This window comes from Leptonotus elevatus, chromosome 5, assembly GCF_054856555.1.
Source record: "Leptonotus elevatus isolate MCC_2025b chromosome 5, RoL_Lele_1.0, whole genome shotgun sequence".
In the NCBI taxonomy this organism is placed as follows: Eukaryota; Metazoa; Chordata; class Actinopteri; order Syngnathiformes; family Syngnathidae; genus Leptonotus; species Leptonotus elevatus.
Genome location: NC_141243.1, coordinates 18,462,317 through 18,477,087, shown reverse-complemented (window position 1 = coordinate 18,477,087; position 14,771 = coordinate 18,462,317). Strand labels below are relative to the sequence as shown.

The 14,771-nt window shown below is 38.8% G+C and overlaps 1 protein-coding gene across 2 annotated transcripts in view; it reads left to right on the top strand.

The window, feature by feature from the left end:
- The window catches only part of slc15a4 (solute carrier family 15 member 4), a 28,221-nt gene that overhangs the window by 8,304 nt on the left and 5,146 nt on the right, over positions 1–14,771 (top strand). For both annotated transcript variants that reach the window (XM_086075204.1, XM_086075203.1), the window contains exons 2-8: positions 96–724; positions 2,279–2,571; positions 3,795–3,939; positions 4,085–4,165; positions 6,405–6,585; positions 8,703–8,861; positions 11,711–11,869. In XM_086075204.1, coding sequence (XP_085931330.1) covers positions 140–724; positions 2,279–2,571; positions 3,795–3,939; positions 4,085–4,165; positions 6,405–6,585; positions 8,703–8,861; positions 11,711–11,869 — 1,603 coding nt within the window. In that variant the 5' untranslated portion in view covers positions 96–139. The remainder of the gene's footprint in view (positions 1–95; positions 725–2,278; positions 2,572–3,794; positions 3,940–4,084; positions 4,166–6,404; positions 6,586–8,702; positions 8,862–11,710; positions 11,870–14,771) is intronic.

Genomic DNA, 14,771 nt, shown 5'->3' with positions numbered 1-14,771 from the left:
TCATCTAGGCTATTTAGATAGTTAAATGTCGACGCTGTTTAACAGTACGAGTTGATTCGATCATTATTAAAAATGGCTTGTACTCTTCGTTGCAGGACTGAACTCTGTATAAGGAAGGAAGCTATCAGTTCAGTAGACGATGGCTATCAACAAACATACCAACGAGAGCACCCCTCTCTTGGCCTCGGATAATGGGACAAATGTGAGAACGTCACCCCCATCAGTTTTCCAGGGAAGAAGACTAGCATGTGCTGCTATTTTGCTGGCTGAATCATTGGAAAGGATTGCATTCTATGGCATCACATCCAACCTTGTCCTCTTTTTAAATGGTAGTCCTTTCTATTGGGAGGGCACACAAGCCAGCCAGGCTCCTCTGATGTTCATGGGGGTAACTTACTTGATATCCCCATTTGGAGGCTGGTTGGCTGATGCATACTTTGGAAAGTTTTGGACTATTGCCTCAAGTTTGATTTTATACTTTATAGGTATTCTATTTTTTCCTTTTATTTCAAATGAAGACACCAGAGTAAATATATGTGGAGAAGAGGCAGCATTTCCAGTGCAACCTGCCGAGTGTCTCAGCACAAACAGTACCCTTCCCAGCAATGTGACCTGCCCCATCCGTGCACCCTATTGTGGCCCTGTAGTTTACAGTGGACTTTTTTTAATTGCATTGGGTGTAGGGACTGTCAAGTCAAACATCACTCCATTTGGGGCAGATCAGGTATAGTATGAATAGCATTTGTGAGTTTAAACTAAGTATTCAGATACTAATTCCATCCTTGTAATATCTCTAAATAGGATCAGTCTTCTGCTGTGGGCCTTCATAATTGGGAATGCAGTCAGATATAGTGTAGACATGTGATTTACTTTATCTTTGCCATGAGGGTTCACTTAGACAAGCACATCCTTCACCACAGCCAGTTAATTGTGTTTTACACACACACAAACACACAGTCACAATCACATACATACATGAGAAAAGAGTATGGCAATTATGGTGGGGAGAAAAACCTTACTGCAAATATACACACTAAATGTTAAAGAAAACAGTAATTGTCTTTCTAAACATAATCACAGCAGCCATGAGAACATTTCCACAGGAAGGCTCATAGCATTGCCTCAGATCGGCTGCTTCTGTGCTCATTACATGTTTCTGAATTCGTGTTTGTTGATGCTTTTGATCATCAACCAACCAACCAACCCACTGCCTCAAATAAGACCCTTATACTGCAGGGAAACAAAAGAGAAAAGTAAACAAATATATATTGGTTTTCACAACATTCAAAACATAACCATAATGGAGATCAGTCAGACATTTGCGTATAACTGATTGCCATTAGAATGATTAGTCGCTAGAGGCACAAATGTTCCATTCGGTGGAGCCTTGGAGGTGTATGGTGTCACGAAACGATTAAAAATTGCTTTATGAACTTTATACTTCTGTTTAAAACATTTTTTGACTTGTTTTCTGTTTAATCTGAAGCCTAGTGAAAATAACAGTAGGTTGAATTGGAATCCCTTCTGTCTAGTCAGTGGAGCTGTCATAATTACTCATTTTGACATGCCACCCAACAGCATACTTAACATACACCTCCAGAGAAATGGAATAACCAAAACGTCATTCCAGACAACAGATAACAAGCAACCCACTGGAAAACAACAAACTCCGTGAAGAGATAATGGACTTCACACCGCCTACAAATTAAAAGTTGTACCAGTGGTTGGTATAAGACTGATCATATTGTGGTCAGAGCACATTTCTAAACTCCAACTTGAAAACGGTAATGGAACTTCGCAAGTTTTGTAACTCAGAACCACTGCCTCTCGTTTTTCCTCCACTTTATCACATATAGATAATATCTATTTGTTTCCTCCAAAGGTGTAGCTCCATGTGGGTCACTGCTGTCACAAGAATATTATCATTTGCTTGCACAGTGAACCGAAAGTACTGTTTTCCATTTTCAATACTGATTATGCTATAATCGCAGGCTACTTTAACATTTCACCGCTCAAAATAACCCAAATGTTTTTACACAGCAGATGTGAAGTTTTGTCTTTTTGAGTACAGTAAGAAGATAAAGCTTTATTTGAAATACAGTATACTGTCGATGTTTGTTCTTCTTTTTTGCCCAATGAAACCACTAATATTTGACTTACTTGCCACTTGCACAGTTAATTTATTAGAGGACTCGGGCATTTGTATGAGGTTGATTTTATGATTTATTAATCCCAGTGTACCGTATGTGTAACAGTGATGCTTTGTTGTTTCGAATAGGTCAAAGACAGAGGACCGGAGGCCACACGCCGATTCTTCAATTGGTTCTACTGGTGCATTAACCTAGGTGCCATCTTTTCACTGGGAGGTGTGGCCTATATCCAGCAAAATTTCAGTTTTGAACTTGGCTACATCATTCCTACTGTGTGCCTTGGGATTTCCTTCCTTGTTTTCCTCCTTGGCCGCACAGTTTTTATCACCAAGCCTGCTGATGGCAGTGCTTTCACCGATATGTTCAAGATACTGAGCTTCGCTTGTTGCTCCTCAAAGCCCAAGGAGCCTGATTTGCTACGGTAATACGTTACCTTTGTCTGTTCATTTGTAGTAAAGTTTAGCATTATATGTCTTAATAGAAAAAAAAGAGCTGTATCATTTGACTGCAGTGGGGGTGGTAATGTAACAAAGCTAACACGTCTCTACAACAGAAGTTTGTGTTTAAAATAATGCACCTAGGCGCAGTTAAAACGTTATTTATAGCTCATTTGAGCCTGTGTTTTCCATCTTAATTTTACTCTAGTGCAATGTTCCTCTCACTTGCATCTGTTTGACTAAAATCCAAAACTAGTTAAAACTGAAATGTCCCAAAACTTGACACTGTATCTTAATTTACCATCCCAGTGCCTTAAAAGAAAACCTTATTAGACCATTTCACCCGAGATGGTGATTATAGGCTTATAGTCTGTTCCATCTCTAAAAGCACTTACTTAAAAGTAATATGTACTGTCAAAGGCAGAATAAGCTTCTCCCATCATGATTTTGAGTAGCTCATTTTTAATTACAAACCCCAATTCGAATGAAGTTGGGACATTGGGAAAATTGTAAATAAACACAACAATTTTCAAATCTTTTCAACCTATGATCAGTTGAAGACATTACAACGACATAATGTTCAAACAGAAACTTAATTTGTTTTTTGTTTTGTTTTTGTGGTTGGGGGCAAATATGCAGTCTTTGTGTCTGCAAGGCATTCCATAATAAGCTGGGACAGGGTCATGTTTACCACTCTGGTACATCACCTTTCCTTTTATCAACATTTAAAGGGATACTTGACGCATTGAGCCATTTTCAGCTGTAAAAAAAAAAAAAAAAAATTTTTTTTGTCCAGACTGAATTTGATAACTTCATAATTTTTCTTGTACAATTAAAAAAAAAAAATTTTTGTACACATTGGGGAGCAAACCCACGCCAACTTGCATCGTAGGCAAGTGACGGTACCACTCCACCACCTGGAGCCCTAATAACTTAAAAAAAAAAAAATTCCACTTGCTGTCGACTGAAGATGACATCCCCATGTGTTGAGGAAGTAGGTAACGACCAATCATGGCTTTCTGGCTTTGGTCAGCCAATATCTTGTCTTTGTAATTTGATGACTGTAATATAGGTTGAAAGGGATCAGCAAATTGTTGTATTTTATTTACCTTTTATACAACCTCCCAACTTCATTTAAATTGGGGTACGCGGATTGATCCTCTTATACTGTTAGGCACTTACAATTTGTATCATTTTTGTTTTATAGAAACAATAAACCAACTCTCTTGGAGGGTGCCAAAGTGACCTATGGAGGAAAATTTCCAGAAGAGAAAGTGGAGGAAGTGAAATCTTTGGTGAAAATCCTACCAGTTTTCTTCGCCCTTATTCCATATTGGACAGTGTATTTCCAGGTAAATTGAGTTTGGAAGTGATGAGATGTATTTTGTGCAGTGGCAAAAGAGAGTCTATACAAAATACAAAGAAAGCCCTGCCATGGTTAAACACAAGATTGGGTGAATGATATGATCTAATGATAATCTCCCTATCATATTGCAGATGCAGACAACATACATTCTGCAGGGCCTCCACCTAAAGATTCCAGTTGCTGCCTCGAATAGCACTACTGACTCCCACGTGGTAACTAAACAAGAATTAGTAAAACTATTATACATTATTTAGCAAAGATTGGATATTTACATTAACACAAAGTACTGGGTGCGGAAAAATAGGGTAGTGGGTTTCCTGCAAAGCGTAGTTCTAGGCTAGATTGTTCACATTTGAAACTGTAGGTCACTGACACAGTGACAGCGGTAGGTAACAGCTGGAGGCAGGCAAAGGTTGTGGTAATGCCTTGGAGATTAAGTCAGAACTTTACTTAACAGACTAATACCTTGCAGATTAGCAACCTGTCTGCAGTTGGAACACTCCACAACAGCGCCTCCATCTGACGGCTCTCGATTAATAAGTCTGACATATAGGCTACCTATGTTTCCATCTTCACATACTGTATTATATATAGGCTGCGATGTTGGAAAGATGAAAATGAGGCATGTCCAGATACATCGGCAGTCTTGCTTTCTCATCTATGACGTAGAATTAAAGCATACAGAGAGATCGTATATTATAGTGCAGCTGTTGTTTCAGGTACGAAACGGAGTGATTATAACAAGTAGAATGGAATTTGTCAATCAGTTTGCCTTAATATTTCATCAAAACAAGGTCTACTCTCAAAGTTAATGTTGACTGCTGGTAATTGTATAAAAACCACCAAGGGAGATTGTTTTCTGTTTCCACAGACATTATACTGTACACGCTATCAAAAATGAAACTGTTTGCTACAAGTCTTGACACTTCTCAAAATCAAAAGGGAAATGAGATTTGATGCTGCAGTGTTTTTACTTCCTCACCTGACACAGTTCAATGGCACAACTGAACAAATGAGATCTATTCAAGGAGACAGAACGCACTGAAAGTGGAGCTGCAAGCGAATGAATGCATTGTAATTATTTATGGTGCGTTACATTCAAAGCTAAATGCAATTGTTTCATCTTTTCAGCTCCTGTGTGTGTATCTATCTTGTTCTATCATGTTCTGTCTTATCATCTGTCTAGCTATCTAAACTAAACGTACAGTAGATGGATGGATATTATATACAGTATATTTTATTTTGAGGCAGGCTGGAGAATATAGAAAGGCTATGCGCTACGCAGTTTTTGTGCTGTCAATATATTTATTAAATGTATTCCCGAGTGCACATAGTGAGCGCGCCACTGCCATCTAACCACAATTTGTGTTACTCCTAACTGAGCAAATCAATTCAATCACTTGCAACGCTAACTAACAAACAGCAGTTCAAGGGTTTAGTGATCTAAAAATAGACATGCAGTATTAATATGCATTCCCCTGCTTTTTTCATAGATATAATAGAATATAAATCAGATTCTCCTTATGCATCCTCATCCTCTTTGCACGAAACCCACGCTTTTCTTTGGGCCCTCTTGTGAATACATATGCATGAGTAGGAACGGAGCAATTTGTCATGTACTTTTGCAGCAGAGTCAGGCATGTACATTGCGATGTTAAGCACATTGCTACAAATGAAACGGAAGCATTGAGATCTTGAAGAAAATACTGCATATATGTCTGATTTTTCATCATCCATCATTACATGATTTGCAGTCACTTTTTCTTTATTTGGCCACAGTTTACATTATTATGTGGCCAATCAAATGTATACATAATAATTATATACAATCATTAAATTTAGCGGAGTCAAAAATGGTGTCTTGTGCATTCAGTAGGCTTGTTTTTGCCTCATCCTAGAAATTGCTGATATAACATAATGGATAAGTGAAAGGGAACTCATTACTGATACAGGGTTTTATTTAGAAAAGAAAATTGATACATTTAAAAATTATCATATGCTAACAATAGACAAATTGAACAAAAATTAGTTTAGTTTAGAGATACATAATTATGAACCAGAGGCGCACCAAACCTCAGATGACATTGACGTTTAAATTTAAATGTTTGCAGGTTCTTTGTTTATGGTTCAAACTTCTAGATGTGCTTCATAAGTACAATTTGATTTTGTGTCTGCTTGGTTGGTGGTGAAGTATTTCACAAAGTTATTCTTTTGATAAATATAAATGTTATGGCAATGCATGCAGATGTGTTGACATAGTGCAGTTTGACATAGTGCAGTTTTCAGTCACATTTAAATGTGACCACCTGGGGGTGCCAAAGTAATAGTAAGCCAAAAGTGCAAATGCAAACTTGATCAGCTGTGTTAGACTGTGACAAAATTCTCCACAGCTTTCACACTTTATTGAATTTCGTACAGTTTTATCTCATCTATTTACTCTGAATCCTCCAGATGACATTTCGCTTCCCGGCAGCCTGGCTCACCATGTTTGACGCTGTGCTCATCCTCATGCTGATTCCTCTTAAGGACAAAGTGGTAGACCCGATTCTGAAACGCCGTGGTCTGCTGCCCTCCTCTCTGAAGAGGATTGCAGTGGGGATGTTCTTTGTCATGTGGTCGGCTGTGGCAGCGGGTGAGTACACAAAAGATAGGTCTTCTGTGCATTCCTACTTATTTCTTATAAATTGATCTGGGGAAACAAATAATCTGGATTATTTTGTGAAGTTTCAAAGCACATACATGTGGGAAATACCTCCACATTCATAACTATAAAAACGGGATCCTAACCACAAAAGTTGGGACTATGGCACCAACATTTTTAATGTGTGCTGTATGATAAATGATTTAGTAAATATGTTTTGTCACAGATGGATGAATAATCCCTAAATGTGAACATCCATCCACTGGCAGGCTGTATATGTTTACTTACTGGAGCAGTTGAGGCATTGCACTGTGTTGACCTGAATGATTGCATCCTTGCCACAGAGTCATTTTCAGTTCTAGCCTGTGGATTATTTCAAAGTGCAAGTCCAGCATGTCTGGGGAGAAAGCGACTGCATTGATGCAGCCAAGCAAAGAATTTTGAGAGAAACAAGCCACAAGGCACATTTCTGAATAAACAAACACATGCAAGATGTTAAATTAATTTATAATTGCGGCATATTTTATTAATGGCTACACCTGAGACTACAGGTAACCAGCATAGGATGACAATCTGAACAAAAATGGATGACATGCGAGAGAAGTGTTTTTGATATTTGATATTATGATGATAAGAAGCGGCCTGTATCTTTGTTCTATGTTTGGATGAAATTGGGAAGTGCAGAATAAAACGTATTGCCGAGGGAGAATATTCTAGACTATTTACCATCAGTGATGGTATGAAAAGTGTATGAAGAATATGTATCTCATGTTAAGGCATTTTCTTTTCAGAGGTCATTGGCATTTCTAGATGTAAAGATGTTCAAACACAATCAGTTAGCTGAAAGACCATTCCGGTATCTGCTTTTATCACCCCACTTCTTTGGGAGAAAGTAAAGCTCTTTCACAGCAAAATAAATTCTGAGTCTTGCAGCGAGCAATTCCTGGGAGTGGAGAGAAAGGGTTTATGAGGGAGCAGAGGTGTGGGCATTGGTCACAGAACAGTGAGTTTACACACGAGCAGTATGGCTGGATTCAGTCACTGGACAAAGTGATGACATGTTGACAATAATGGACTTTACACTTTCCATCCATCCATTTTCATTCTATTCCTCACTAGGGTTGTGTGTATGTGCCCTGCAATTGCCGGACGGCCAGTTCAAGATGTATACCGTCTGTTGTCCAAAGTCAGCTGGGGTAGACTACAGTACATCCGTGACCCAAGTGAGAATAAGTGGTACAGAGAATGGATGCAGTCTAGCACATCAAATCTTCAGCCTGCAAGTCTCTCATAATGAAATAGTTGCAGTGTTGATTTCATGGGGTTTGCTGTTAGGCATGGAGAACAAAGTCGGGCCTCCTATGCAGGAGAAGAGGCCACCAAAAATCTGCCGGCCTGCAGAGAACCATTGATTTGTTATTTTATTTTTGTTTGTGTACAAACTGAGAGAGGCTGAAGAAAAGCAGGGCTCACACTGCTTATGAAGTATTTTTTGTACAATATCTTGCACTATACCGTATGCTTTTAAAGTGTGAGTTCTAATGTGCTTCTTATGGAGCTCAATTGCCTTTAGATGTCCACTACTAGGGATCATGTTGGGCTGTGTGATGTTTAGCAAGGAGGGGGTAAGCAAGTGTTGTGCGTTTGTAGTGAAGGACTAAGTCTCTGCAGCCCAGTCGCCGCATGGACTGAGATGGACAGCTGGTATTATTGCATGGTCGGATTACAAGACTACAACTTTTCTCCAAGTGCAGCATTAAGTGTAGTTATGATATGAGGCAGCCTTTGGGCGTTATCTACAAATACTGCAGCTGCTGGTTGCACGATAATGGCCATCAATTAAAGTTAAAAATGCAGTAGTGGTTGATGATCTACTTACAGTAGCTATTTTCATAAAGGAGCTCTAATAGCGGTTATAAATACAGAAGGATGTGGATGTGATCTTAATGAAATGGATGAAAATAATCCAAAATCGCTGAGTCATTAAATTGGCAGTGAGGCCACAGTCTGGTACCGGCCGGGAGTGGGTGTGTTTTGTTGTTGTTTTTTTTGCTTTCTACTTGTACTCACATTTGCTGTCACACTGCTTGTTTTTGTCTGCCCGTCAGGTATCCTGGAGACAAAACGCCTGGAGATCATCAAAGCAAATGGTCCCATTGATCAAGTGCTTGGCAACGTAGTCTACTATGCAGCAGATTTACCCATTTGGTGGCAAGTGCCTCAATACGTGCTGATAGGCATCAGTGAAATATTTGCCAGCATCGCAGGTACTCAATTTGGTGCTCCTGACCTGTTTAAGCTTTAATTTCAGATAAACATAATGAAGTGCTAACTACCAGTCTGATTCACTGAAACTGGATTGTCAGCTAAAAGTGACCAATATTGTCATATCCTCACATACTCATGTTATCATATTAATTACAGCCACCATGACTCCTATTAAGGATATAATGTGCTTCAATACAGAAGGAGATTTTATAATTGCCAGATGTTAAATGCTACTCTTAGTGCTCAACCCGTTTCACTGCAGCTGACTAGGTCTCTCCTAACAATCATATGGGCATCCACAGCAATCACGGCTTGTGATATATGCCCATCCTGTAACGCTGCTCTGTCTTTCAACCATCCAGTTTTATCTAGTCACCTGAATAGAGACTGCAAGGGCCTTCAAGAACATAGTGTAAACTAGTTTTGCAACAGAACTTCTATTTTTAGGTAAGCAAAAGGATCAAAACAGATAGCCAGAAGGACTAAGACACATATTTTAGTGCAAATCCGTTGCCACAAAAACTGCATCAAAATTATGTACCATGCTCAGACTGAGCTATTGAATCCTGATTTTTTTTGGGGCTATATAAAATTAATGATTGTAAAATTTGTATGTAGCTGGTGTACTCGCCCATCCCTACCAATCTCCCTCACTCAATAAGGCTGCGTTCAGACTGCAGGCAAATCGGATTCCTCCTCAAATCTGATTTTTAGGGCTGACTGTCCAGACTTTTTTTTAGCAAGTGTCCAAATCCAATCTGGCCCTGTTCAGACTGAGCCACATTATTGACCCATCTGACAGGTTGCTGTAGCGGCGCCCAGCGCGTGTAGTGTTTGCCGTCATGTGACGCTGTGTACCGCTCCATACTTCCCGTCCCTCGCAAGCGCGTTAAGCGGTTTTCTTTTATTTTTCTTTCTTTTCTTTCTTTCTTTCTTTATTTAAACTACCGTATATCTATAGCTATGACCGGGCACAATTTCGCTATTTCCGGTTGCGCATGTGAAGCTCTGATGGGGTAGCGATCGAGACCGGCTTCAGCGCAAGTAACGCAAACTGTCACTGTATTTCCGGTTGAGCATAACAGGAGCCGACGGGGCAGTGGAGCCGTCAAGGCGACTGACTGCCGAGCATGCGAGGAAACAGCCGGGCACCGATTGGATATTGACAGCGCGGGCGCATTGGTTTTGCACACGTAGAGTGACGTCGGGACAGTCAAATCCGTTCCGAGTGTTTCAAGCTGATCAGACTGAGAGACATCCTGTCCAAATCTGATATGAAACTACCTCCCACACGTGGTCTCAATCCGCCCCTCAAAAATCGGATTTCATGTGCTTTGTGACTATTCAGACTACAAAAGAGCCATCCACATTCAATCTGGATTTGGGCTGCCAGTCTGAACAAGGCCTACGACTTATGAAACTCTTGTAGAAGAGATCTTAAAGGACTTTTATTCCCCTGGCTAAATAAAGGTGAAATAAGAAATATCTTTGCATTTTACTGAATTGCCATTTTTTAGCTTTAGCCCATTGTGATCTGACCGAACCCTCTATTGATATTAAAATCTATAATTATAGTGCATGGATGCAAACCTTTCTCCATAGATGAAACCACCAGAATCTGAAAAGTGCGTCATGGGACTGTTAGACAGAGGGAGGGTTCATCTCCAATCCAAGCGCAGATGAAGCTGTACTTCCCTAAAATCATTTAAAAAAAATTATCCCTTTCTCGCTCTCTCTCCATTCTTTAGCGCTTACTTCAAGGAGAATAGTCTGACAGAATTGTGACATTAAGTATGGTGAATGAAAAGAAATGTTTTCCCTTCGTCCTCTTTTGTTTGAATAAACCTGTCAAAAGCCACTGCCATCAAATATATATTCCCCCGACTTAAAAGACAACAAGGAACATTTACTTGTGTGTCATGCAGGTTTGTTTTTATTTGTTGTCTTGGAATGATCCCTGACATTTTGTTTGCAATAAAATAATTTTTACTTGCTCCTTTGGAAGAAAAAATGTGCAGTGCATTTGAAATCCTATGTTTGTTCAGCTTTTATTATTTGCCTCAAATGGTTATTTGGTTCATTCATGGTGGACATGTCAACATCAGACATGATCTGAAAAGGTCCTCGCGATATCTAACCTAATATTAAAAATGTGTGTTTTTTTTTTGTTTTTTTGCTGCACACATTGAATTGCAATCAAAAGGTTATCCTTGGATACAAATCTACCATTGAAAACATCTACAAAGGTTAGAGTTTACAATGCTCTAATCCCAACAATTTTGTAGCCCCTTTTCGAATGCATGCATAGGTATCTGTGAAGAAGCTGTCCATAAAGTCTTAAATAGCAAACCATATTCAACCACCACTCTGTAATCTCCCCAAACAGATGTAGCTATTGGGCCTTATTTGAAAAATCACACGAGGTGCCATGAAATTATCAATGTCAGCTTGCAGGCAGACAGGTCTGGTGCTGGAAAATAAGACTTGCCACCACCTCTCACGCTTTCCGTTTTTCTCTGCAAGTGTGATTTATCTTCCAGAATGTGGTTGTCTTGCAGACTAGCATCGCATAGCAGATAGCCAACCGAAGAGAAATCGAATGAAAGGCAGGGAATATACAATTTCAAAATTGTTATGCATTTTTTTAAGCCTCAAATGCTTCAAGACACATTTATTCTACCCCAGACAATTATTACCAATTGATAATTGATTAATCATTTATTGTTGTAGATCCCAGCTACATAGCTACCTACTGTTGCACACATCCTTACTGTCAATACATCTACCTGCCAAGCAACCTACTGTTTTCATTAACACTAATGAAATACTTGTGTTCTCTTTTCTGCAGGACTGGAGTTTGCTTACTCTGCTGCACCCAAGTCTATGCAGAGTGCCATCATGGGACTCTTCTTCTTCTTCTCTGGGATAGGCTCCTTTGTGGGCTCGGGTCTGTTGGCCATCGTGTCCCTCAAGGCGATTGGATGGATGTCATCTCACAAAGATTTTGGTAATAGCAGGGGCACATTGTATAGAATATATATTGTGGTAATATTTATTTGTATTTTGTCTTCATGATCATACTCTGTATTGGAGTAATCCAAAAGTAATTCAAAGTAACCAAGTTACATTACTTTTATATTATAGTACTTGGATTATGTTACTAACTAAAAATAATTAGCAGGTAACTTATAACTGTAACGGAATACATTTAAAAAGTAACCCTCCCAACCCTGCCTCTAACTTAACTTAAACCTATAGGACAATGCATTCTGGGAACAGTATATAAATATATATATATGCAAAACAGGTAGATATAACGCACCCAGAACTCATACGGTCAAATGTTTCTGTGTTCCATTTACATTTGTTTTTTGGAACCATATATTTACAGTTGAGACGCGTTATTTAGAGCTGACAATAGCGAAAATATGTGTATAAGTGACGCCAATTATTTTTAAGTTATAAACCATGATTTTACTGGTCCGGCCCTCTTTGTAATATATTTTCCTCCATGTGGCCCCTGAGATAATATGAGTTTGACACTCCTGACCTTTTAGAGGTATATCGACTCAGATTGCTGAGATTTATTTTATCAGGATAGGACTTAGAATCTTCAAAGCTTGTGGTGATTTAAAATCCACTTAAGGAGGTTGTAAATTAGTTGTGGAAAGGGTAGCAAAACACCCGGTGCAGTTTTGTTGTTTTAAGGGAATTTTCCCATAATAAATAGACATGTCAGCCTAACGACGCAACGTTGTGTAAATCTGTCCAAGTGGCAGAATGAAGAGAGAGATGTTGGCAGCAGATTGATGGGTTCCTACAATCAGAAGGTTGCCAACCCGGATCACATTTCTCTGAGCAGGTGGTAAAGATGTAAATAACATTCCCGCAAAAGCCTAATAGCCCATTAATACAGTGCGCCTCACAAATGAGTGTGATTTTGATTACGTTAGCACTGGAAGGTGGGTTACACGCTTCATAAATCCATCAGTTTCTCATCTTAGCTTCATTTAAGGGGCAGTTAAAGTTGAGCCAGATTGCCTGAAAGACATCTTTTGTTTGAAATGGAACAAAACATCCTCCTGGCCAGAGATTTAAAAACAAATGACACAAAGCTTAAGTATTAAAGTACAGTCAGGAATTGTATAGTATGTTTTGTGGCCGTTTTCCACAGTTTGTAAGATGTTAGCGTATTGAGTCCTCTTAGCTCTTAAGGTGGAAAGGATTCAACTCATTTCCATGGCTTCAGGCATAATGGTGTTCAGTAAACAGCTTCCTAGGTGAACTGTTCGGAGTTTTACTGAGCCGCACTGGCCTGAAGATAGATGAGGAACATTAATCACAGGCCGGGGGTCTGATTACACCTCTCTGCTCGACTTGAGTAAAGCTGTCCCTTGAGCATTAACATGGAGATGGAACTGCTAGTCCGGCATCACACGGCTTGATGCTGTCACTCAGTCTCCACCTGCTCATCCTGGAAAAAGTCAGCTTGTGTGGAGTGTTGCATTTAAAAGTTCCAATCTCAAAAGTGTCTTTCCATCATGTCGGAAAAAGCTGAAATTCCATGTTTGATGTTGTTGGCAGGTATGTTTACAGAGATGCAATCCATCATTTTGCAGACAGTTTGGATGTTTGGATTCGGAGAACTTGCCTTTACATTTGTAATAGTACATACATTCTGCTAATACACATGTTCACACAGATCAACTGAAATGTTGGGGTACCAAGTAGGTATAATAAACATTGATGAGGTTAAATCTTCAACATATATTTTTATTTTAACTGCATAAATTAGAAGAACTATGTTCTGATGACTTTTTTCTAGCTGTGTTCAGTAATCTGAATGGCATAGAGAAGTACATATTTTTTTTACTCAATCAGTGTTGTAGCTTGAACTGCAGTAGGTGACGTCCCTAAAAGTGGACCAGTGCTTTATATAAATAAATAAAAGATTTAAAACATTTAAATACGGGCAAGTAAAAAAAAAAGGCAACAACAATGTATTATCATAATATTTTATAGAACTTACTTTATATCTAGTACTAGTACACAGACCATCCATGTATTTTGTCCACTCGCACAATATGATACCCAGTCAAGAGAAAAATTTTACATTACAAAGATAATAATTTGACATTTTGATTGAAACTGCCAAAGAGGTATTCATTCAACAATATCATACTGAAATTTGTTCCTAATATATTTTTACTCATGTTAACTGAGGTAACCAAAATATTCGACATTGCTCTCATGATGCTACTTTACAGTTTTGTGTCATTGTAATCAACCATAATAATATATATTATTAATCCTTTTTTGACGGGCAGTCAAATTTGACCATCATTATTTTTGTAAAAGCAAAATATTTGATTCATTATTGGGAAAGTGGTGATAATAATGTTGCGACTGTTCAGAGTATTCTTTCTGCATATTGTCATCAGATTTTTTTTCAGTCATTTCCACTTTTAAAACTTTAAATTAATGTGTAAAAATGACTGCTTATCTCATCCCACCAAACATTGTTTCCCCATATGCTTTCTGTATTATAACTCCCTCGTGCCCTCCAATACAATCCTTTTTTACTTTCGCAAGCAGTCTGTTCAGCTTCACCTTTTACTCTTTGCGCAAGCGTGTCCTTCACATACAAAGCTTTTGTTTCTTAAAATACCATTTTCTGCATTTAATTTCAAACCCTTTTATGTTGCTGAATTTATTTCCGAATGAGCTCTTTTCTCAGCTGTTTTAGTCCCACGATGGCAAATGGTCTTTCGTTTGACCAGTGTTCAAGTTGTCAATCTAATAAACGATGTCGGGGACTTTTTTTTTTTTTTTTTTAGGACATTCAGAGCAAGATGACATTCGCACATCCCGCTGAAGCAGTTTTGGGGTCACATTGTGCGAAATGTCAG